The 22,805-nt window shown below is 38.5% G+C and overlaps 3 protein-coding genes across 4 annotated transcripts; 1 reads left to right on the top strand and 2 right to left on the bottom strand.

The window, feature by feature from the left end:
• LOC131324622 (early nodulin-93-like) lies at positions 1-22,706 on the top strand. Of its 2 annotated transcripts, none has more exons than XM_058356661.1 (5): positions 1-144; positions 14,072-14,208; positions 17,088-17,149; positions 19,399-19,474; positions 22,230-22,706. In XM_058356661.1, exons 2-5 carry the CDS (start codon positions 14,097-14,099, stop codon positions 22,316-22,318), a joined length of 339 nt encoding a protein of 112 aa, XP_058212644.1. In that variant the 5' UTR covers positions 1-144; positions 14,072-14,096; the 3' UTR covers positions 22,319-22,706. The 2 variants fall into 2 exon arrangements, with proteins under 2 accessions (XP_058212644.1, XP_058212645.1); XM_058356662.1 differs by lacking the exon at positions 1-144 and adding an exon at positions 12,259-13,899 and having other exon boundaries at positions 14,074-14,208.
• Positions 3,939-4,796, bottom strand: LOC131324621 (uncharacterized). The gene is made up of 4 exons (XM_058356660.1): positions 4,601-4,796; positions 4,352-4,490; positions 4,148-4,273; positions 3,939-4,070 (listed from the first exon to the last, which is right to left on the bottom strand). Exons 1-4 carry the CDS (start codon positions 4,687-4,689, stop codon positions 3,954-3,956), a joined length of 471 nt encoding a protein of 156 aa, XP_058212643.1. The 5' UTR covers positions 4,690-4,796; the 3' UTR covers positions 3,939-3,953.
• Positions 7,530-8,606, bottom strand: LOC131324620 (uncharacterized). The gene is made up of 3 exons (XM_058356659.1): positions 8,403-8,606; positions 7,808-8,293; positions 7,530-7,718 (listed from the first exon to the last, which is right to left on the bottom strand). The coding sequence occupies exons 1-3, from the start codon at positions 8,604-8,606 to the stop codon at positions 7,530-7,532; spliced, it is 879 nt and encodes a 292-aa protein (XP_058212642.1).
• Positions 22,707-22,805: the final 99 nt, after the last annotated feature.

A 22,805-nucleotide genomic window follows, 5' to 3' on the forward strand; every position in this document is an offset into this window, starting at 1 on the left:
ATCTACACCCACGCGCTCCCATCTCATTTTCCTGAGACCTTCAGACGCGTAAAGAGAGAGAAAGAGGAACCAGAACGACGAACCAGGCGACGATTGAGCCCGACGCACGACGACAAACACACCGACGACGACGAACACACCAAGGTATCTCTCTCACTCTCTATCTCTCGCTATTTCTCTGTCGATCTGAACTCAGATTATCTCTACAGATTTTGATTTTTTCTGTTTCGAACCAAAAATACGACTCTCTCTCTGGCTCGTTCTCTCTCTCCCCATGTCGATTAGGGCTGTTCAGATGAAGCCCGTGTGTGAATCCCAGGAATCTCGAAACCTAAAATTAGGGCTTTTTTTTCCCCTCTAATTGTCATTCACTAATTAGGGGTTTTTTGATTGAATTCAAAATTAGGGCTTTTTTGGAATCTCGAATTTAGGGCTTTTTTGGAATCTCGAATTTAAGGTTTTTTTTGGAAAATATTGCGTATATACTTTTCCTTCGTCATTTTGATATGTTAGTGTTATTTACCTAATTGCGTAAATTTGCTCCTAGTTGATAGATGTGAACTTCATGTGGTAGCTTCTTAGCTGGTTGAGTAGTGCTCAAATTGTGTATGCTAACCACCACGCATGAATAGGTAAAACTGGAAGTTTTTCATTTGTTCTCAATTTATTCTTTGAATCCAGAACTACTATTTTAAGCGTGTATTACCACTATCATCCTTAGTGAGTCTATCCAGGGCACATCTGCAGCTCAAAAGCGTTCTAGGTTGCACTTGTCTTCACTATTCACCCCTTGCTTAAAGTCTAATGTTTTAGAAAGGACATATCCTTGACTTAAAACATGGATATTTGGACAGGGTATGTCCTGGAGAATTGCTAACATTTTTTTTAGAATTTTTTTCTGTAATATTGAACATGTTATGGAAATTATCGTGTATTGGGATGTTGGAAGTTGGAACTACAAAGATTGATGGATATATTGCAAAAACTATGGATATTTAATTTTGATACGATGAGCTAGTGTTCAAGAAAGTACCCTTGACAAACTAATACTAAATGTTTAGATGAACGCCAGCTTGCTATAGATCGGTAGATCCTTTAGTATGAAATGAGAATATGCATAGTTGGACTTCATTCACTTAATCCAAGTAAAGTATTTGCTTGTATGCAGGTTTATGTGAGCTTCAACATGGTTTCTTGTTATGCTTTTGCACATTTTCATATTAATTTTCTTGAGAGTACATTGTGTGGTTTAATGCTTTGGCTTTTAAATGCTTGTTTGTTGTTTGAAAGGAGGTTGATGCAAAAGTTGTAGGGCAAAATCTTAGAGCACACTTCTGTAAATATTCTTGTGAAGGATATTGTTTCCTAACTTCACCAGGCAGGTTGTGTTTTGAAATTGACTATTAAGATTTGGTAACAAAAGACACTTAAGCCGACTTATTCCTCATTCATTATCTAAAATTAGGTATAGAGATCAGAGTAGAAGGTTCCAATAGGATTACAGTCGGGTGGGTTTAATCTGCTGTGAAACCTATATTTTAAAAAGCTTGCTGTTTTTTTTTTTTTTTTTAACTTTTGAAATTACTCCATGTAATTGTCAGTGTACAGACTAAGCATCTGATGTATCGAGAACAAGTGCATTATCGTAATATCTGATGTATATGTGTTCTGGCATCAAAAATTTAAATCTACGTGTATTTTATTTAATTTTCCCGTGTCCCTTGCTATATCCATGTCCCCATTTACGTAGAATTGTTGTCTCCATGTCCGTATCTATGACCCGCTTCTGTGCTTCTTTGAAGGTGGACTAAGCTCTTGGAGAGAGATCAAACCAACTGCGTATGTATGGTAGAAAAATCCACTCACATGGAGTGGGATATACCATAGTTGTCAAATCGAGAATCGAAAAGGCCCATTTGCGAATCGTGAATCGAATCGAATTGTGAATCGTTCAGATTCGGTCAAAATCTTGAAAATGCATAAAAAATGTAGATTTCAAGTTTGAATAATTAAAAGTATTGTTTCATAAGATAAATAGATGATCTAGTGACACTAGTTGAAATTTATCATACTCTGTTTTTTTGTTTTTAACGGACTTTTATATACTAATGGACACCCCACTTTTCTGATAAAAAAAAAAATGTACACCCCACTTCCTGGTGATATATACACACCACTAACAAATATAATCTATAATATGCACAGTTGTACACCACTAACTAGTGTATATAATATATAATATACACTCCACTAACTAATATAATATATAATATACACACCACTAACTAGTAATATAAATAAACTAATAAACACTCTAGTAAAAGTCAGTACCCTCACCGACTGGAACGAGGTGCAATTCAGACAGCCATGTCGACGTCGAAAACTTCGAAGGAGCTCGAAGCTTCTCTACAAGGGCTCTGGTCTTTGTGTTCTTCAATGTTAGGGTTCTCTCCGGGTTAGACAAGAAATTCCGACCCCTCGCCTCCCAAAAATTAAAGGTATTTTGTGATTTATGTGTAGAAACCCAACCCAACCTGCCGGAAAACCCACTAATTCAAAAACGAGGTGAATCGTACGATTCTCACGATTCACCGATTCAAAAAACGATTCTGCGATTCTCACTTCGATTCTTACCTATTTGCGATTCATATAATCGATTTGAATCGTTTTATACCTGAATCGAACCGAATCGTACGATTTCGATAACTATGGGATATACACATACACGGAACTCACCTTAGGTGAGTTCGACTTGAAAACAACTGTTGTATCCATTTTTTAATTTATAAAAGTGGGGTTTGATACTTTATTTAGACTACGCTCAGAATGCGCTGCGTTGTGCCTTCAGGCACGGGCATCTACTAGTTTGTGTGTATACACACACATATATATTCCAATTTTTGAAAATAGTCAATCTCATCGAGTGATTCATTATGAAATTCTTAATGATCGATGCATCATTTGTGATAGTGTATGTGATATATTAGATAAGGAACGTCATGTATTAAGTTAATTTGTGAAAGTCAGAAATAGATCTACAAAATGTCATCCTAAGATCACCAATAACTGGGGGATAGAGAGAGAGATCGTGAGACAGCTGTGAAGTCGTCTGCAGATTAGGGTTTAATTCTCTGGAGATATGTTCTTTCATAGGTTTAATTATGATTTAACCCAATTTTTTTAAGGAATAACATATTTACCCCTGAAAAAATTTAAAAAATTACAGATGCACCCCCGTCGTGTCCCATACGTGTCCCTGTCCAAAAATTAAATTATATTATCAGACACGCCACGTGGAGTGTCAGACATGTGTCCCACACGTGTCCCCGTGTCCTGGCACGACGATACCTTGACCTCTAGAGGTGTCGGTGCTTCAAAGTCTGCTGCTCAAAGATCTTACATTCTCTCTTTGGTATTTACTTTCTCAAAGAAATAAGCAGGTGTAAGAAGGTACTTAGCAGTTTTTCAACCTTGGCATGCAGCACAACCCCAAACACTCAAACTGAAAAAAAGTTTATGCAAGCAGTTTTTCACACTTAAAGATTCAATACACTTAAAGATTCAATTGTCTAAGATGAAGAAACCGACGATAGATCATAGCAACTTCTTTGTTCATGCTTTTGAAATTTCACAGATACACGCCGAAATGGGGAAAAAATTGCATCGCATTTCCATGCCAAAAGTTCAAAATGCTGCCCTCGGCAAAACATATTTTAGAGCAAAACATGGGTTCCTCAATAATAGGCATCTGGAATGACATGCTTGTGACGGGGTAAAATAAGATGAAAAAGTTCTAGTCTCAGGCAACCAGAAAGATACAGTCTATAGACTATAGGTCAAGAAATTGCTCACCATCAATTTAGTTTTTTAAATTGCACGGGTAAACGAAAATTTGAAAGGACAAAAAAAAAAAAAAAACCTAGTTCAACAATAATGAGTGGGCATGATATAATCTAAGAGGGGAATTTGAAGTTACCTATGTTAAAAATGACTTCTTTTCTCTCCTGTACATTTGGTAGTGCAAACACCCCTTTAGGCTCCACAGTCGCCAGGACGTACATTCCATCCTGAGTAGAGTTCTCAACTAAAGTCTTTTCAACCCAACCAATGAATAATTATGCAGAAAGAAATATTATCAAAACCTGGTGTCACTTGACAATTCCAGATTATCAGTTTTGAAAATCAACTTCTCCGTATTGAGTAATTTTCTCTTCCAATTCTGCCCTAAGCTTGAATTTCCTCTTGTAAGCAGCAGAGAAAATCTTGAAGGTATCTATTCATCGATAACAATGAGGTAAGTTTCACAAGGAAATATTGAAAAAACAACAAGAAGATGTTTCATTGCACATACAAAAGCTGGATATGATATCTTCACTTCGTAAGACGTATAAGACTTAACCCCCTCCAGTAGGTAAAGGCGGGATCCCATTTGTAATGGCAGAGTTTCCTTCCACAACTCCTCCCCAACATTCAAAATTTTTCTATCGATCCTGTTAAATTAGTTAGACAACTCTCCCTTAATCCATACAGGAAATCATGGTAATAAGATGGTGTCGAATAAGATTCCAAAGCACATATGCAACCATACAGGAATACTTACGTCTCCCCATGACTGTATGGTAGGCCACTCAGAATGAAACTGAGAATGTTAATCATAATCAACAAATAGCCTATATGTGCAAGAATCATTCTCGTAAAAGTATTGGAATCTCAATATGACTATTTTTGAACTGGAAGCTCAAAACTTTCCTTAGACTTAATTGGGTGGCTCCTCCATGAATTAATGATTCGTCCTGGTTAAGTTAATATATTGTATAAAGTTCCTGCATAAACAAGAGAAGAACCGAAAATTTAAACAGAAAGGAACACGAATTCGTATATTTCTATGCACATTACAATGACAATTTGTACATACAAAAACTGTAACTGATGCAAGGGTTGACCAATCCTGTATAAACTAGCACAACAAGAATATAAACATAGTCTGCAGTGGTGGTGTTTTTTTAGACACTAATTAAACCATATACAAACCCTTCTAAGTTATGATATCACAGTGTTTTAAATGGCGAAAGGCGCACCGAGGCGCAACGGTCCCCTGGGGCTTTAGTGCAAGGCGCGGCACGCGCTTTATTGACGCGAAGCGCAAATTTTTTTTTTTCTTCTTCGCAACGAGGCAAATTTTATTAGAATAAGTTTTCAACACAAACACTTGTAAAACTTTCAAATATCATAAAACATAACATGTCAATGGTTAAACGAAAGTACCAAACACTAAACATAACATATCACCCATGAAAAGCTTACATAATAATGTTTAGCCCTAGTGACATAACATAAGGATTAAAGGCTATAAAATCTAGAGGCATACAGAGACGTGGAAGAGACAGAAAGTCTTAACTAATTTGAAAATTTGATTTTCTGTTATGGAAGGAATAAAAAAATAAAAAAAACAAAAAAAACAGAGATGTGGGAGAAGAAGAAGAAGAGGAAGGAGAAGAAAAAAAAAGCAGAGACGCGAGAAGAAGAAGAAGAAAAAAAATCAGAGAGGCGAGAAGAAGAAGAAGAAAAAAAACCAGAGAGGCGAGAAGAAGAAGAAGAAGCAAAAAAAAAAAAAAAACGGAGACGTGATGAGAAGAAGAAGAAGAAGAAGAAGAAGAAAAAAAAGAAAAGAACAGGGACGTGAGAAGGAGGAGGAGGAGGAGGTGGTGGAAGAGGAGCTTACCTGGAGCTGCTATCTCTCGATCGAACAGGAGGAGAAGAAAAGGAGCAAAAGCAGCTGTCGTTAAAGCTGCTCTGCTGGGTATGATCGATTAGGGTTGAAATCGACTTAAAAGAAAGAATTATTCAGTGCATTGCGAACATGTTATGTATGGATGAGAGCCGTCAGATCTGATTTTTGGCTCACAGACGAAAAGCGCGCGCCTCAGCGCTTTGCGCCATGGCGCGCGCTTCAGCGCCTTTCGCGCGCCTTAGGGTTCGGCGCTATAGCCCACATCTTCGAAGCGCATGCCTCGCGCTTTGCGCTATAGCGCGCTTTTTAAAACACTGTGATATCACATCGGGCCTCGACAGTAAATTTAGCCTTAGTTGCACGAAGCGGGAGCGGGGGAGCGGATGATCATATAAGTGTGGGAGCGCCGTCGGGAGTGTCTAGTAATTTTTTATTAAAATAATAAATATTGTTATGTTTTTATATTATTCTCTTCCACTTAAATTGCAAAACCTAAAAATTTCCATTGATAAAATTCAACATACACGACCACATGTGGCATACAGCATAACAAAGAACTAGGATGTAGTGGTTTCACAATCACCAAAACAAAGAACTTTCCTCATTTCTTTTGTCTTTTTCCTCTTGCTTTTTCAAGTCGCATTTGAGCTTGTGTTTTTTCTGTCAAAGCACTTGGAGGTTGAGTTGATGAAGTCGCGGCAACGGAAGTAGGACTAGAACCCAAGGCAGTTGATGTGGGAGTAATGGCAGCCTGGACAGCATCATCGTCGCTATCCGAAAGTATCACATTTTCTCTTTCCCCCACTGTCGGCATAGGTTCTTCAATGTTTGCATCTCCATCAAACACATCCCAATTTTTGAACGACTCATAATCAGCTCTGTACCTCGATAGTTGCCTATGATTATAGTGCACGAAGACTTAACTTTTCCGCTCGATCACAATTTAACCGGTTCCTCTTCACACTATGGATATATGAGTAAGTGCTCCAACACCTCTCCGCACAAGATGTGTTAACACCTTGGGACAACACTCTAAGTGCTAAAGAATACAACTCAGGTGCTGGCCCACCATACATATGCCACCATGACAAGGTTTGCATGGTTGCTCGATCTTTAATGGCTTGAGGCTGTGCGAAAACACCCTTGTCACTAACAAAATCACTTATCTGATGCCTTATTTTAGTAGCTTCACTCGGATCAATAATTATTTTGTCAATTGCATCAAGATAGCCCTTTTGAACCTCCAAATCACAATGAGGTTTCATTCTCCTCACACCACCTGGAGCAGGTTTTGAAAGCCAAGAATGGGTGTAGTATTTGGGAACAAGAACATAAGCAAGGCAATGCAAAGGAATGTTCATCCTGTCCCACCTTTCCACAACGATTTGGTGAACCAAATTGTAAACCACAGGATCAGTTACAAGAATATCTTTGAGCTTCCCCAACATGGTGTCCATCTGCTCATAAACCTCCCCAATAATGGCTTGATCAGTGTCACAAAACCTGAGCATCTTATATATGGGTTTTGTAATTTTGAGAACTCTCTTGGTTTTGGTCCAAAAATCCTCATCCATCACTGTTTTCTTGATTGTGTCATGCTGATTTGGATTTGATGAGCTTCTTCTCAAGGTCTCCCAATGGTTGCTCAGAGCCATAGCAACCAAAGAACTTCTTACTGTTACCAGCCGTTGCATTACTATGAAAACATGCCCAAATCTAGTCTTCTTTGTTTTAAGAAGCTCCAAATCAGAGAAGGTTTTGTATAAAAACTGACATGAACCATGATTCTTTATATACTTCACCACTGCTTTGCCTTTGTTATAGCTCTCTCATTGAAGAAAGATAGAGATGGATTAGAACTCTTACCAATATCTTTCATCAACAAATTCAATGTATGAGCTAAGCAACCGAACCAAAAGATGTGTGCATGTTTGTCTTGAATTATTGCCCCCGCAGCCTTGCAATTGGATGCATTATCAGTGATAACCTGCAACATGTATGTAATACTTGTTTAGAATTTGAGATTAGTATGAAAAAAAATTGATCGATGATCGAAATAAACAAAAAAGCTACTACCTGCACCACGTTGGAGGGCCCAACAAAATCGATGGCCTTGAAGATGAACTCAGCAATATTGAGTCCAGTTTTCTCTATTCCAGAAACATCATGCCCATTTACAAAAACAGCTTTACCACTTGACACAGCCATGGTGTTAATCAACTGTTGGTTCTTTAAATTTGACCAACCATCAGAAGCAATAGACAATCCATGTGTGCTCCAATCTTGCATTATAGGGGTAAGGGCACGCTGCACCTTGCTCTGTTCTTTGTCCAACAAAGAAGTTCTTATCTTCTCATAGTTGGGGGCTTTGTACCCCTTTGGTGCATTATTGATGCCAGTAACCATATCTGTCCAAAAAGGGGACTTCGCAACATTGAAGGGAATGCAATTACCATAAAAGAATCTGGCAACCCTTTGGTCCAGGTCCTCCCTGTCATTGGTTTGAAAAATGTTTGCAATTGTTTTCTTCATACCAGGAGAGGACCCATTATCTTGTATAACCTGCAACAATCCAAATTTTTTCAGTTTTAAGCAAAGTAGCAAACTAAGATAAAATTCAGCACTTGTATTAACAGTTTAACACTACACTTCGGAATATATATTACAATACCTTTGGCCTTTGAAGTTTTTTGGCCCTAGCATTTCCACCAAAGATTCTTTGTGCTTCTTCTTCCTCCTGTTTCAGCAATTCCCTCATTTCTTGGCTCACCTTCGGGCATAGGTTTACACCTGCTGCTTTCTTTTCACTAGGTTTACGCCTATCAAATGGGCACGAACTCGTGAATAAGACCCAGTGAAATGCGTAGTTCGGCATTCAAAATTACATAGAAACTTTCCAGAACCACCTCCAGCTTTCTTTTCACCAGGAACTTTGGTAACGTATTTCCAAAGTGGGGTAGCTGATGGCTCTTCAATCTCTTGATCGTCTTCATCTTTTGAATATATGTTTTGACTAAGATCCATGGTGAATCTGAAGTGTGAATCAGAAATTTTGGTCTCCTTTCATACGGTGGTGATATGTGTTTATATAGGGTAGAAGACGTTTTTTTTCTTGGCAAGTGCCATCCTGCACTTTTTCGAGGATATTGGGAAGCTTCAGTAGCTTCAATTTTCTCTTTATTCTATATGCCCTTTGAGTTTCTTAGAAAAAAAGTCACAGCTAATAATAACTGAAGTGTATAAAGTAGGTTTGGATGTTTATATACAAAAATATTCTAAGTCACCTATAATTTAATAATGAATAGGTATATTTTATAACTAAAGTGTATAAAGTAGGTTTGCATATAATTTAATAATGAATAGGTATAATCTAAGTCACATAATGTGTGTGCAGGGTGAGCGTACGGTATCGTGAGCATGAGAACATTTCTAAACCGCATCATATTTCATTAAATTATTGGTTGAACTTAGCTTGTTAGAGTATGAGAAATATAGATTATTATTTGTGATCATGAAATCATAGGATTATATAGAGTAAGATTCAATGTGACACTCATTAGTTAGTTAACTTAGTTATACTATGTTTTGTTAGAGTGTGACAAAGGGAGATCATTATACGTGATCATGGTTAGTATGGACATTATAGATTCAACAGGGATTATTATTTGTGATCGTGAAATCATAGGATTGAGACATAGAGTAAGATTCAATGTGACGCTCATTAGTTAGTTGTACTGTGCTTTGTACGAGTATGACAAATGGAGATCACTATCTGTGATCATGACTAGTATAGGCATTATAGGTTGAGCTTAATTAGCTTAATTGAATTATGACAAACGAAGATTATTATTTGTGATCATGAAATCATAGAATTGGAAAAATATCGAATCTTTATGTAAATCATTCCGTCAATAGCTTGCTTCTTTTATCTGCCAAATTCGCTCATGATCAAGTTACAACCTAAGATCTCTTCCCCTCGAAAGCTAGCTTCTTTTATCTGCCAAATTCTTCATTCCGTCAATAGCCATTTGACCGGATCTTTATGTAAATCATTCCACTATGCATGGTCGTCATGTTTGTTGACCACAATTATGTGGAAATCATATATAATTTTATTTCGAAAGTAAACCTAAAAGAATTTAATTATTGGTAATGATATAACAACTTTGTGAAAATCATGTGTAGTGACTTGAACAATTTATGGGATAAAATGTTCCGGTAAACTAATTGATTTTTTCATGAAATAGTTGCCCAAGTGTCTAGCAAGCCAATTGAATTTTTATGATGCAATGTCTTTAAAACCAGACGAGCCATTTGCTTTTTCTAGTTCAGGTTTTGCTATTTTTTCCTTTCACCGTAAATTAGAACCTCTCCCGAAATTGAAAATGGAAATGATAACTTTTTGTATCTGACTTTTTAAAGGGAAAATGCTAAAATTAACTTAACTAATAAAATTTAAATAGATGGTAGTTGGTAGATGTACAGTTAAATACATATACATCACTACGTGGAATATACCTAAAAAATTTGATTTTCATACCTTTTTTTTTTTTTTGCAATTTATAGTTGGCAATACAAGTGAATAGTTTATGATGAGCTCCCAGCAACTACCAAAGTTCATTTATTGTGTCTTTTTTTTTTTTTATCTTTGTTTCTCTATTATTCTTTTTTTTTTTTTTTTCAAACGGAATAGTATTTCTCTCTCCCCGTTCCACATTTTCCAAAAATTATTTAAAAAATAAGGACTTATTTTCAAGCTTAAAAATAACGAGGTTACGAAAATAATTTTACAATTTTTTGTGGGATGCGATCTCTCAAACAAGATCCATAGTGCATATTTTTTTGATTTTAGTAAGCCTATTATTTTTAAACTTGAAAATTGTAAATAAGTATTTATTTTTTAAAGACCTAATCCGGAATGGGGTTATTTTCAAAAAAAAAAGAGAAAAAAAACACTCTCAAACACCATTAAAGAAAAATTATAATGAGGCTCATTTTTCATTGTTCAATAGCTATTACTGCACACACATACCAATAAATTAAAATGATTGTATTTGATTAAATACAATAGGAAGCAATTGACTTTTACACTTCCCCAAAAATCTAACTACTAGCCATCTGTCCATCTTCTTTTTTCAAACGGAAATAGAAGCCATCAATGGCTCTGCCATCTACATAATACATACATATGATGCAACAGAGAAACAGAGAGAGAGAGAAACGGAAATAGAGAGAGGAGGAACACCGCGGCACGGCACACCGCCCAGCTCTCCCCCTTCCCAAATCGATCTCTTCTATTTCCCTCCAATTCCTCCACCATCCCTATATAGTGAAGATAGAGAGAGATGATAAATTGACGCCGCCAGAGATAGCCATCGCCGGAGAACAACCTGTATGTATTCCATTCGCCATTTCGCCCTTTGTTTATGTGAATTGCTCCGATCGCTCCGGTTTTGCTTCGAATTTGAGTGTAAGTCCCCATCTAGGTCAGGAACGTGTTCCCGTCATGATTGGAACGCATTTCCAGGCGTTTCCGAGGACGGAACCGAGGTTCTCGGCAAGAAACGTTGCCTGATGAGGCATTTCCTGCAACTAAGAATTTAGCTAGTCATCAATTTCACATGTTGTCGGAACCCTAATTTTTTGTGGTTTCAACAAGTTCAAGGGAAATCAATCTCAGCTGATAGATGCAGAGAGGTATAGAGAGAGAGACCTTGGTAGTGGGTATGGCGTCGGTGGTCCCGAAGGGGTGCGCCAAGGGGAGGCGCTTACACCACTGCCTTCACCACTCCTATGACCTGAGAGATAGTGAGGGGGAGAGGGGCGACCAATCTAGCCACCATCCCTACCACCTCTGCCTTCACCACTCCGGCGATTACTCATGGGCCTCTGGTGACCACCACCACCACACTGATACCGACAACGAGCTCGAACTTCTACCAAGGTCTCTCTCTCATTCTCTCTTTCTCGCACAATTTTTGTATGACCCCTAATCTCTGTTTCAATTCGTACCCTTAATTGAAAAACTATGGTTCCAACTTCTGAAACCCTAATTTGAAACCCCCTAATCGAATCACAAACTCTATGTTTTCGTCAAAAAAAAGTACTTCAATTTTTTGCACAAAGTTATAAAAAAAAAAAAAAGGTTTCCCCCAGAGTGTTCTGCTTTAATTTCTCCCAAGGATTTCAGTTTTTTTCTGTTGTCTTGATCGCTGTTTCTGCTGCCTTTTGTAGCAGCTGTGGATGGCTCAGGTTTGATGAGTAATAAGTCAAAAAGCTGGGCCAAATTATTGGTTTGTTTTGTGCCGAAAGCTTTATAAATCATCCAGAAAATAAGAACAACTCTTCTTGATACGTGTAGGAACCGATGTATCTAAGAGAGAGAGAGAGAGACCTTGGTTGAAGTTTGTCGATCTGGTTCGTCCTCTTCTCTCTACGTGGTTTCGAATCTCGTCGGTGTGGTGGTGGTGGTCGCCGGAGGTGGGGAGGCAGTGGTTGTGGTCGGCGGTGGTGGGTGTTGGTCGAAGCAGTGTGTTCATAAACAAAGGTTTTGATTACAAAATCATCGTACTGTGGTTGCTTTCACTTCATAAATACTGTTTCTACCTATCTTTTTGCTAATTATGGATAGAAAAGAAAAAAGGAAAAAATCCTAGGACTAGTCATGGCGGCGTCTCCGAGATGGTCTTTGAGATGAAGATGGGGATTACCTACTAGTTCCCATGTCCTCCCCACTAGGAACATGTACCTGTTCAGCCTCAAGCTGCAAGAAAAAGATACAAGCACTTAGATTCCAGAAGGGATACAAGCCGCAGAAAAAATGCATGGGAAAGCCAAATCTCAAGAATTCGGTTACGTTGCCTCCGAACCAAAGCCTCCGCACTCTGAAAAGCATGCGGTCATTCTTGCACTATGTTAGCAGGTATGTGGGATAATCTACATTGCAAGCATTTGAACATAGGATAGAATGATGGAGCAGTGGAAACCGAAAAATACCTGCAGAGCTCCGGCCGGTAACATGTAGAGCTGGGTTGAACAAGGAGTAAGCACCAAGCGCTCCTCCTTTACATCAGCATAGTGGAAGGAGACGAAGGAGAGAGCCTGTGGCCAAACGGGGGTAGCAGAAGGCACAGCTGGCGGAGCCAAGAAGAGGCGACAATACTCCATGTAGTCTCCTGCCTAAAGGAGTAAGCTAGCCCAATCTCTAATCCGAGCATTCTTCAAGTCTTCCTTGGACAATAAAGAAGTGGATCTCATCGATGTCGGAAGAAGAGGAGGAATGAACTGAAGAGCTTCGGCACATGGACTCCACTGACTCGCCACCCTATCACCTAAGTACCAAGCTCGGCAAAAGGGGCCCTCAAGCAAGCTACGAGTACGGTCTAGAACTTTGGAACGCACAAGAGGGGCATCCTCTGGTACGTCACTCCAAGGGTTGAACCGCACCTGCAAACAGGGTTAAATCAGTCACAACACAAGAATATGAAAGTCCAAAGATAAAGAATACAGGCAAGTACCTGATCAACTGTCAGTTGATCCAAAACCCGTTGCCACTTAGGAAGGCTCAAAACAGGTTATTGTGTCTTTCGTTGGCCCACCAACCATCACTCATAGCGGGGGACACAGCTCGCATCCTCATGCTTGGTGCTAGTAGGAAATTGAAGGAGGCACCTTGCCCAAGAACCACTCCAAAGCTCCCTCCCGTTGCCAAAGCTGAGGGCCAATCGGACAGGAGCTCCACGTACTCGTAAGCCAGTGAGCAAAGAGAAATCGACTGGTGTGATCGTCATCTCACCGGCAGAGGGAAAGTGGAATGTGTTGGTTGTGTCCCACCATCTCTCCACCAATGAGGTCATCAAAGACTAATCAATGAATACCCAAGTCCGGCTTCCTCATCCCATGAAATTGGATTGATAGAAGAAATTGGTAATGAGAAGGAATTGATAATGAGAAGAGGTTGTGATGTGACGATGAATACCAAGTCCAAGGGGTATTGCTAATACCCAAGTTCGACTTCCTTATCCCATGAAATTCACAATTCGGAGCCATTTGTGTTGCCAAACAAGGAATTAATAGTCCGAAGGGACTATTAGTCCAGTACCATGGCTGAATCAAGTTATCAAACGGGGCCTAAATACTTCCACGAAAGAGACCACAGAAGCAAAAGGGTATTTGACACCCCCCCCCCCCCCCCCCCCCCCCTCTCTCTCTCTGATTGGTTTGTTTCAGTGTTAAGGAATTGAAATTGAATTTGATGACGATATCCTATCATCTTCGCACTATATATAATTTCACCGTTTGATTTTTCTTTGTACTTTGCTTGAATTCGATTCTAAACAGAGCTTAAAAATTTGTAAGAAAACGAATGGGAATTCCTTCGACTATGAGGGACGCGTGGGTGAACCGAAGGAATTCGCTGTTGATTGCCTCACCTCTTGAGGATCAGAAGATTTTGAGATCACGCCAATGCACCCAAGGTTTGTTTCTCTCTTGCTTTTATCCTGTGTGCTTGATAGGAATCTCGAGGCTACGGAGCAAGTTGGCATACATTAGTTTTCCTGTATTTTGTTGTCTTTGCTGAATTTGTGTCAAAATTTTGTTAAATTTTCTAGACTAGTCATTCTGTATCTGCTCGACTAGAGAAATCTAGAAGATTAAGGCTTTGTTTGGAACCTATGGAAAAGAAAAGAAAGGAAAAGAAAATAAAATGGGAGGAAAATGAGAGGAAAAAAGGAAGGAAAATGTACTATTCATAAAACTGAAAATTGTTATTTTCTTCCCTCTTTCTCTTCCAACCAAACAATAGAAGGGAAATTTTTTTAGTTTTCCTTTCCTTTCCTTAAGTTCCAAACTGAGCCTAAAATTTATGACCAACAATGAGAAAAAGTTCACTAAACACGAAAAAAGTACCAAACATTTGCCTTTTAAGTGTCCTCGTATTTGAACTTTTTTCTAGGGAAATGATAATGTCAAAAATGTTTTTGTTTGTGCCAAAACTCTAGTGCATAAAAGTCTTATACATTGCACATGGTACAAAATCTTATTTTTTTTATTTTTCCGATTTCTCTTATCAAATTATTACTCTCAAAATTTGACGAAAAACTAAACACAATATCAATTAAAGTGAATAATGTAAATAATCCAGAACGCATTTAGAAAAAAATTTAATACCAAATGCCTTTACGGATTGGGCTTGTGCTGAATGAGCTAGGCCTATGAAGAGTTGACCAAGAGGCTTTAGCCTATGACACTGTAGGCAAAATCGATGGGCTAGGCCAGATGGGATTAGCTTCGACCCTGCAAGACATGGTCTTATTCATTCATGGACATCCCTCCTCCACTTATTAAACTTGAACTTTCCATACCTTATTCCCCATACCTTATCCCCCCCCCTTTCCCCCCCCCCCCCCCCGGTGTGGGTACTTCATATTAGTTCTTTTGCAATTTAGAAAGTATAGTAAAAACAAATAAAAAAGTATGAGATGAAAATGGAAGGAAAACAATAGTTATCAACATTAACAATTAAGTATCTAGTGCATAAAAAAAGTTAACAAGGGTACCGGCCATACCCATGGAAGTATTCATCCCATACCCATGGCGTGAGCTAGGATTTTACCCTTGCTGTGGCGAAATGTATAATAAAAAAAATGAAAGATGCATTCCAATATGAATAGTTATCGACTCTAGGAAAAATTAAAATAACATAACGAAAAACTGTTTTATATATATATATATATGTATGTATATATTTCATATAGTGCATATACCATCTATTGCTCAAGACAAACTCAACAAGGGATTCCAAACATTCAACAATTTCTCTAACGTCAATTGAATATTGAAAAATTGAAGAAGACTAACCTTTTCCCAACGGATTTGAGAAATCCACACAAAACGCCAAATGATAAATATTTTTTAATTTTTCGGAAGTCTCGATGTGAGCGGTGAGTGATCCCTCAATACCAGTCTATCACACGATGACACGACCATTACTGCCTGCATTGGAGTCGTGCACAGTGCACACCTTTAGGTTAAGTTGTTTTAGGTTTTGTTTTTTTTCCTTTTTTGTCTTATCTTGTAGAGTATTCTTTGCAAAAAAGCAAAGTGTGGAGGCTTTTTTTCCCTTAATTAGACCTCATCTTTTATATTATTTCACTTTAGCCCATTGAATTTAGTTTTGGAATACTTTTTTGGGTCTCCTTTCTTGGATTTTTTTAGAAGATTAAGGACTAGTATATAGCAAAAATTAATGAAAAAAATCTAACGGTGGCGGGTCTATATAATACCAAAACATATCTGATAGGGATTTGACGTACTGGGTACATATCCTTGCTGACCAGAACCATACCAGTACACACAGTTCTCTTGCACTAATAGTCTTGTAGTATCCGTGCTTCATAGCTTGGTGCTCAAGTACAATCTCTCCATAAAAGATATGCCATAAACCCTAGAAAGCTACTCTATTACAGAGCGGTATACCGAAAAAAAGAAAGAAGCCCTTTATCAGATTTGAACCGATGACTTGAAAGCCTATTTCTTAGGGCGTTTAAAAAGCATGACTCTTTTTTTTTTTTGAATTCAAGAAAAAAGTGACTTAAGGAATCTCAAAAATAGCTTGCGAAAGCAACTTTCATATACTTGCGCAATTAGTAGGACACGGAGGAACAACCTATTTGACTTTTTTCTTCCGTCGTTGACCCATGATCAATGGCAGTATCATGCTCTTGCCTTTAGGCCCGCCCACTACCAACCTCTTAATGTCTGGATATCTGGGGTTGCCACCTAGATCTCCGAGTCTAGTGTACTTTCTACCATCTTGAGTAAGGCCTGACTTTGGCATTGGAGTGCCTCCAGCTGGAGTACAGATGGTCGACGCTAACGGTTTGCTTATTTGCAATTCTTCTCCTGGGAAGGGAGAAGACAGAATCAGGCTTTATCCCTTGGATGGTACGTTCAGGCGAACAAGAGAAGAAGTGAACGCAGATTTTTCAACCCCACACCTATGAATATAAATGTAGCTTTCATCACAGAACCAAACCGTTCATCAGCGCAAGCATAAGCCAAATTTCCATCAAATTCTTGATGGTCGTAAATTTTGAAAGGTTTAAGAATGAGTGGAAGTTGTCTTTCCTAAAAAAATGGTTAAAGGGGATGCTTTTAAGTTTTAACCATATCATATCATGCTTCTAAACCAATTGTAACTGATAACTCCAATCTTTTGGATACTGGGTTGGTATATTCGCTCAGTGTCCGTTGTTTACCTTGTGTTTTCAATTTGGATTATTGCAATTATTTCTGAAGCATCATTTCTTGAAGATCATGGTTTGTGATTGGATGGTGTTTCTGTAATTCGCAGAGGGAGTTCGTGCAGGAGTAAAGGCAGCTTCCATTGCATGCGTTGCTACTGCTGTGCCTACTGTATGTGACCCTTATTAATCATATCTTGTTTCATTTTCAAAGGTCACTGCAGGTCTTTGGTGTTTAGAAATATAGCTGCTCCATACCAAGATTGCTCTGCAATAAACCCATGAAGGGTGGGTGCACTGGGTTAGAGAGAACAGGTGGGATAGTTGTTAAGAGCGAGAGAGGCGCAATGACCTGTTGGGGCCCAGGCGAGAGGCGCAAGGCAAGGCACACGCCTTTTTGAAGCTTGGCACACCTAGGCGAAAAAATTAGGACAAAATTGCATATACCAATACTACATAGCCTAATACACATAAAAAAACATAAGAAGTGTATTGCTTCTGAAAACATTAAAAAAAGCTTTTCCGTTTAGATATGCAGTATAATTATATGTACACAGTACACACAAACAGACACACATATAGTTCTGAAAACATTTCAGAAAAAAAAAATTCGTTTTCATATACAATATAATATATGTCGACTATATACATGAAGAGAGAAGATCAACGGATGATCGAGAGAGAAGAGTTGAGAGGAGAGAGAAGATTGACCGATGGCCGAGATGATACCTGTGCTATTTTCGTGTCTAGTGATTGAGAGAGGAGAGATGTATGATCGACTAAAGTCAAGGATGAAGGAGTGAGAGTTATTCGGATAACCTAGTTTTCATCCTATGGCTGTGATCAAAATTGAAAGAGGCGCACCTTTTCTCGCCTAGGCGTCAGTCAAGGTGCTAACCCTGCGCCTTGAAGTGCTTCGTGCCTATGGTGATACTAATGTAGGGTTATTGGAGAGGAACTGGCGGTGCAGAGGAGCCATCTCCAATCTTTACTCTACTTTTGATCAGATTTGAGCAAACATTTTGGCTAAAAGCTTGATGTGATATTGTGTCATCCAATGCCCAAAGCATGTTTCATGAAATCATGTAAGAAGTTCCAACCTTATCCTGAAACATTTTAAACCTTATTTCCTTTGGATCCTTCTATTTCTTTTTGAGGCCTCCATCTCCTCAAAGAACACTGCAAAGCCAACGTGTGTATTTCCGTTAAACCAATCTGCAAGTCAACCCAAATATAACATCCTAATCAACTCAACAGAAAAATCTACCATCCTTCAGAGTTCCTTCATAAAGGGTCATCCGTGGTGGTTAAAGGAGTTACCGTGTTTGTGGTTGAAGGAGTTGGGCTTAAAGATGATTCCAGAACAACTTAGGTTTTCAATTTCTGCAAACTTCATAGAAAGAGTTGAGTGTGGCGGGATATAATGAAAACTTTGCCTCTCCCTTGATGAAGGTAGGGTGTACGGAGATGGCCTAAGATGTTTCTTTCACCTCATGTCAATTGGAGTTATCTTGAATGATACACCTAGGTGGGGGTTTCGATTAGTGTTGGCTTGTGTGCTGTCAATAAAAGTCATGTATTTTCTCATCCTCTTGTTTATCAGAAATGATATGAGTACAGCAAAACTGGTACAAACAGCTTGCACAGATCCGTTTTGGACCCGTTTCGGGTTCCGCAAAGATGATCGGAGCTCCTCATTTTGTTCAAAATTTAATTTTTAGGGTCCCTGTAAAAAATTATCTCAATCCGATTTCTGAAGCAAAGTTGGGTGATTCGTAAACACCCTTACCGATATCAGATTGAGATGATTTTTTACAGGGACCCTAAAAATTAAATTTTGAACAACATGAAGGGCTCCGATCATCTTTGTAGGACCCCGAAACAGGTCCAAAACGGATCTGTGCAAGCTGTTTGTACCAGTTTTGCTGTACCTCTAGCACGGCTCCTTGTTTATTGGTCCACAAAACTGGTTTAACATGTGTCTATGTTGCCCATGACTTTGGATTCCTAATTTTGTCTACCTACACAAGTGTGGACCCCTGGCTATTTGACTTGCGAGATATTGGATATGTGCTGTTTGGATAAATCAATCTTCATAAGATTGTCATTGCATGTATGTGGCAATTAGGAGCTCCTACAAAAGCTTAGACCCCTGCCTTGTAGAGTTGTGCAGTATTGTATGCTTGATGTTGGATAATTCAAAATAACCATAGTCTTTGAATTTGATGCTTTATGCATCACGGTGGGGTAATCTTAAATTCTCGGTGTGAGTGGAAAGGTGCCCGAAACTGATTGCTAGAGCCTTATGGAATGTATTTTTTTTGGCTGCTTTGGGCTTATTTACTTTCTACTAGTTGGCACATGTAGTGTCAACAGATTATATCTGCTCTAATGTCCTTTGTCTGACTTAAACATGGGCAGTTGGTTGCCGTACGTGTACTTCCTTGGGCGAAGGCAAACCTCAATTATACTGCTCAAGCACTCATCATATCTGCTGGTATGATCAGTACCTTTCTTGATTTTGTTTGAACACTGTCTTTATACTGTTGAATATAATTTTTTTTATTGTCTTTCATGTCATGTGATTGAGAGTGTTGAAGTTGTTTCTTCATTTGTAGAGTTTATCAGTGACATGGTTTTATTAAAAGACAGGTGATTTGATCTTGTTTGGTATTTTAGGGTTTAGATTCCCGATCTTGTTTAACGAGAGAGAGAGAGAGAATGAGAGCTGGTTTTTATTCTTCCAAGTGAAGTTATTTTCTGTATGTCTAAAAACATACCAAGAGATAAGTTTATCTCTAGAGCCTTACATTGAGCCTTTGTTTTTTCTAGCTTCCATTTCTTTCCCTTTGCCTTAGGGGCAGTGCCAGAAGTTGGACTTGGTAGGCCAAATTAGGAAGTAGAAGTTTTGTATGCGCTTATATAAAAAATTAACTTTGATTCTTTTGGTTTTTATGGAATGTTTGTAACAAATTGGAGAAGTAGCTCTCGAGAGATTGTTGATACCTAAGGCCACATAACTTGTGGTCCACCCCTAAGTCACATAATGCGTGAGCATGAAAGCGTCCTCTTGAACCATCTTAAGCTACTAAAATTCGCGAGAGCGAGGATTAGGAGCCGAACGAGAGCGTAAAGCAAGAATTCAGATCAAAAGCGGAGGGTCCTACTGGAGGCTTATGTGACCTAGCCCACCACTACCGCTCCCGCGCAAATTGTAGAGAACAGTGCATGAATTCTGTAGCTAATGGGGCGAATTGATCAATTAACTTCAACGTTTTTGCATAGACTTCGACGTCTTGCATGTGGCGAATCTTTTCACATACCTGGCACACAGAGACACTTATGTTTATGAAGCGATTATGAAAGCAAGCTACAAATATTGAACATGTGGCATGAATTCTGCCTTGGAATTTGTAGAACCGTGCTACACTATTACTTTTACTGAATAATTTCGTCACAACTTTTACTTTTTATGAACCAATAGTATCAGTTAATGTGCAATTTAGGTTTTTATATTTTATTTGACGACATTGAAGATCTAAAAATGGTCAATTCATCTATGTAAACAGTATACAGTATTTTTAAAGGATGTGTAAAGGCACTCCTGCTCTCATGCGATTTTCATTATTGGTGCACAGTCGCACTACCGCTCTCCCTCCCACACCCACGCATGCTATGCGTGTCTTAGGCTGATACCATGTATCAGTGACGTGGTAATGCAATGCACTAGTGTACCACCATGTGAGCAAGCTGAACCATACACAGATAAGTGTAGTGAGAGTAATATGCATTTTCTCCAAGTACAGATGAAACTTTAAAATAATATTGTGTTTGGATTTCGGAGTGCTGGCGATTACCTCCGCCCCTGCTTGGATCTTAGAAGGTTGGTGACATTTTGTAGAACTTGTATTTCAGAAGGATACATCAAAGTACTTCTAGAAGTACAACACCAATTTCTTTATCCCAGTGCTCCGAAAATCAGAACAATTTCTTACTGTTCGTGGCCTGTATCTTAAGCTGAAGAACAAGGGCGAAACACATTTTATGTTAGCAAATTAGAGAAAAATGCGTGCATGCGTTCTTCACTTTATAATCCAGTTACAAAGAAACATTTTATTTGAGAGGGAAGTATGTTTCTAGAGCAGGGAGACTACATGCATTTCTGTCTGTTATGCTCGTTAAGAGAAATCCATGCATACTTCTATGAAGTGGCTCTATAACTTTATTCCTTCAATCTCATGGGGATCTTGAAGTATCAAATGTTGGAATTGAGGAACTTACAGAGATTCATCAGTTTATCTTATGCAATTGTTGCAATGGCACACAAATCCATCTCTGTTGCCCTTGTGAAGTTGCAGCGTTGATTGATGACTTATTTTGTTCTCTCTCTCTCTCTCTCTCTCGTAAGAGTCCCAACCAGAGGCGGACTTACTAAGGGGCACATGGGATCTCCCATACTATGTTTTTTCAACTAAGGTCTTCTCTTGTGGATCTTTAGGGGTGCAAAGTATAGTTCGCACAATTATGGATCTTTTTTCGATGATCCAAGACGTGTATAACGTAGAGATTGTCAAATAATTTGTCCACACATAAAATCAAATTGATTTGACACTGATAACAACTTGATAAGAACATTTTATGTATGCAAAACATGGTCAGACTGTTTGTTTTTTATGAGAAAGTATTTCGATGGAGTGGTTTCAATTTAAAGTCTAATCAACATAGATTTTTTATTGGACAATTTATATGACGAGCCCCATCATATGAACTTTTCAGATTGACGAGGGGAGATATACTTGTGGACAAATTGTACTTGCAAGGAATCTGGGTCCTTTTATTAAGTTAGGAAGTAAGAAAAACAGAGTGCTTAAGAAGAACAAAACATTAAAACAAAATTCTGGAAAACATATTTCGCCACTTCACCACTCAAATGAAAAAATCTAGTAGAGAATATATATGTGGATATGTTTAAAAACTCTTGGAATGGTTTATAATTGTAGTTGACGGTGAAATTCTTTAAGGTCATGAATGATTATGTGCCCCCACTATAAATAATTTTGGGTTCGCCACTGGTCCCAACTTAGGAGGTTCCAAAACTACGATGAACAAACGAGTTCTTTTGTTTTCATGTGGAATTCTTTATTATAGTGCGAATAAGCAAAGAGGAATTCTGTTGTGTTCATTCGGTTTCTAAATGCTCACTCATAATTTGCTTTGGAAATTTGACACCACGTCTGTTTGGTGATGAACAGCGTCCATTGCTGCGTACTTCATTACTGCTGACAAAACAATCCTGGAATGTGCGAGGAGGAATACTCACTATAATGACAAATCAGCCTGAGGTTCTGGATCCAACATACAATGCTAAAAGATTTACTCGTCTCCTTTCATGGTAGATGTTGCTGCTGCTATCGGTGCTGTTTCTTATATAAATTTGTTCTATGTACCGACGTAGTTTTGTACCGAGACTGAGTGGTTCTCCTCTTGGCTCAGGTTTTTTGTTCAATCATTTTGCACAGTGCTGCAGCAATGTGTGGATCTGAGCAGCACATTTTTTCACTTTCTTTCTTCTTTAATGTAAACAGTCGTCCGTTGTCTCATTAAATGTATTTCGTTTCCTAGTGTTGTTTGGCCAAAGAGAAGCAGAATGTTTGTGGTTCCAGTATGGGAGAGCTTGAATGTCATGGATAATGTTGGGGAAAATGACTCTTTAAGATGCTTTGGATGAAGATGCTCTGGAGTTCTAATTAGCATCTCTCTATGAGGTTTGGTTGTAGGTTGCATGTTCAGCTCTTTTCCTTGTTGGCTGCTTGGCTTAGGGCTCTTTA

Source organism: Rhododendron vialii, chromosome 4a (genome assembly GCF_030253575.1).
Source record: "Rhododendron vialii isolate Sample 1 chromosome 4a, ASM3025357v1".
NCBI classification, from domain to species: domain Eukaryota; kingdom Viridiplantae; phylum Streptophyta; class Magnoliopsida; order Ericales; family Ericaceae; genus Rhododendron; species Rhododendron vialii.

What these genes read in the sequence shown, in the direction of transcription:
- LOC131324621 (XM_058356660.1), bottom strand. Translation starts at nt 4,689, where the DNA reads ATGATTCTTGCACATATAGGCTATTTGTTGATTATGATTAACATTCTC. An exon ending in CCATACAGTCATGGGGAGAC is followed by an intron (nt 4,491 to 4,600) that starts GTAAGTATTCCT and finishes CTAATTTAACAG; the next exon opens with GATCGATAGAAAAATTTTGA. An exon ending in AGATATCATATCCAGCTTTT is followed by an intron (nt 4,274 to 4,351) that starts GTATGTGCAATG and finishes ATCGATGAATAG; the next exon opens with ATACCTTCAAGATTTTCTCT.
- LOC131324620 (XM_058356659.1), bottom strand. Translation starts at nt 8,606, where the DNA reads ATGCCGAACTACGCATTTCACTGGGTCTTATTCACGAGTTCGTGCCCA. An exon ending in AAAAACTTCAAAGGCCAAAG is followed by an intron (nt 8,294 to 8,402) that starts GTATTGTAATAT and finishes GGATTGTTGCAG; the next exon opens with GTTATACAAGATAATGGGTC. An exon ending in GGCCCTCCAACGTGGTGCAG is followed by an intron (nt 7,719 to 7,807) that starts GTAGTAGCTTTT and finishes TACATGTTGCAG; the next exon opens with GTTATCACTGATAATGCATC.
- LOC131324622 (XM_058356661.1), top strand. Translation starts at nt 14,097, where the DNA reads ATGGGAATTCCTTCGACTATGAGGGACGCGTGGGTGAACCGAAGGAAT. An exon ending in ATCACGCCAATGCACCCAAG is followed by an intron (nt 14,209 to 17,087) that starts GTTTGTTTCTCT and finishes TGTAATTCGCAG; the next exon opens with AGGGAGTTCGTGCAGGAGTA. An exon ending in AGCACTCATCATATCTGCTG is followed by an intron (nt 19,475 to 22,229) that starts GTATGATCAGTA and finishes GGTGATGAACAG; the next exon opens with CGTCCATTGCTGCGTACTTC.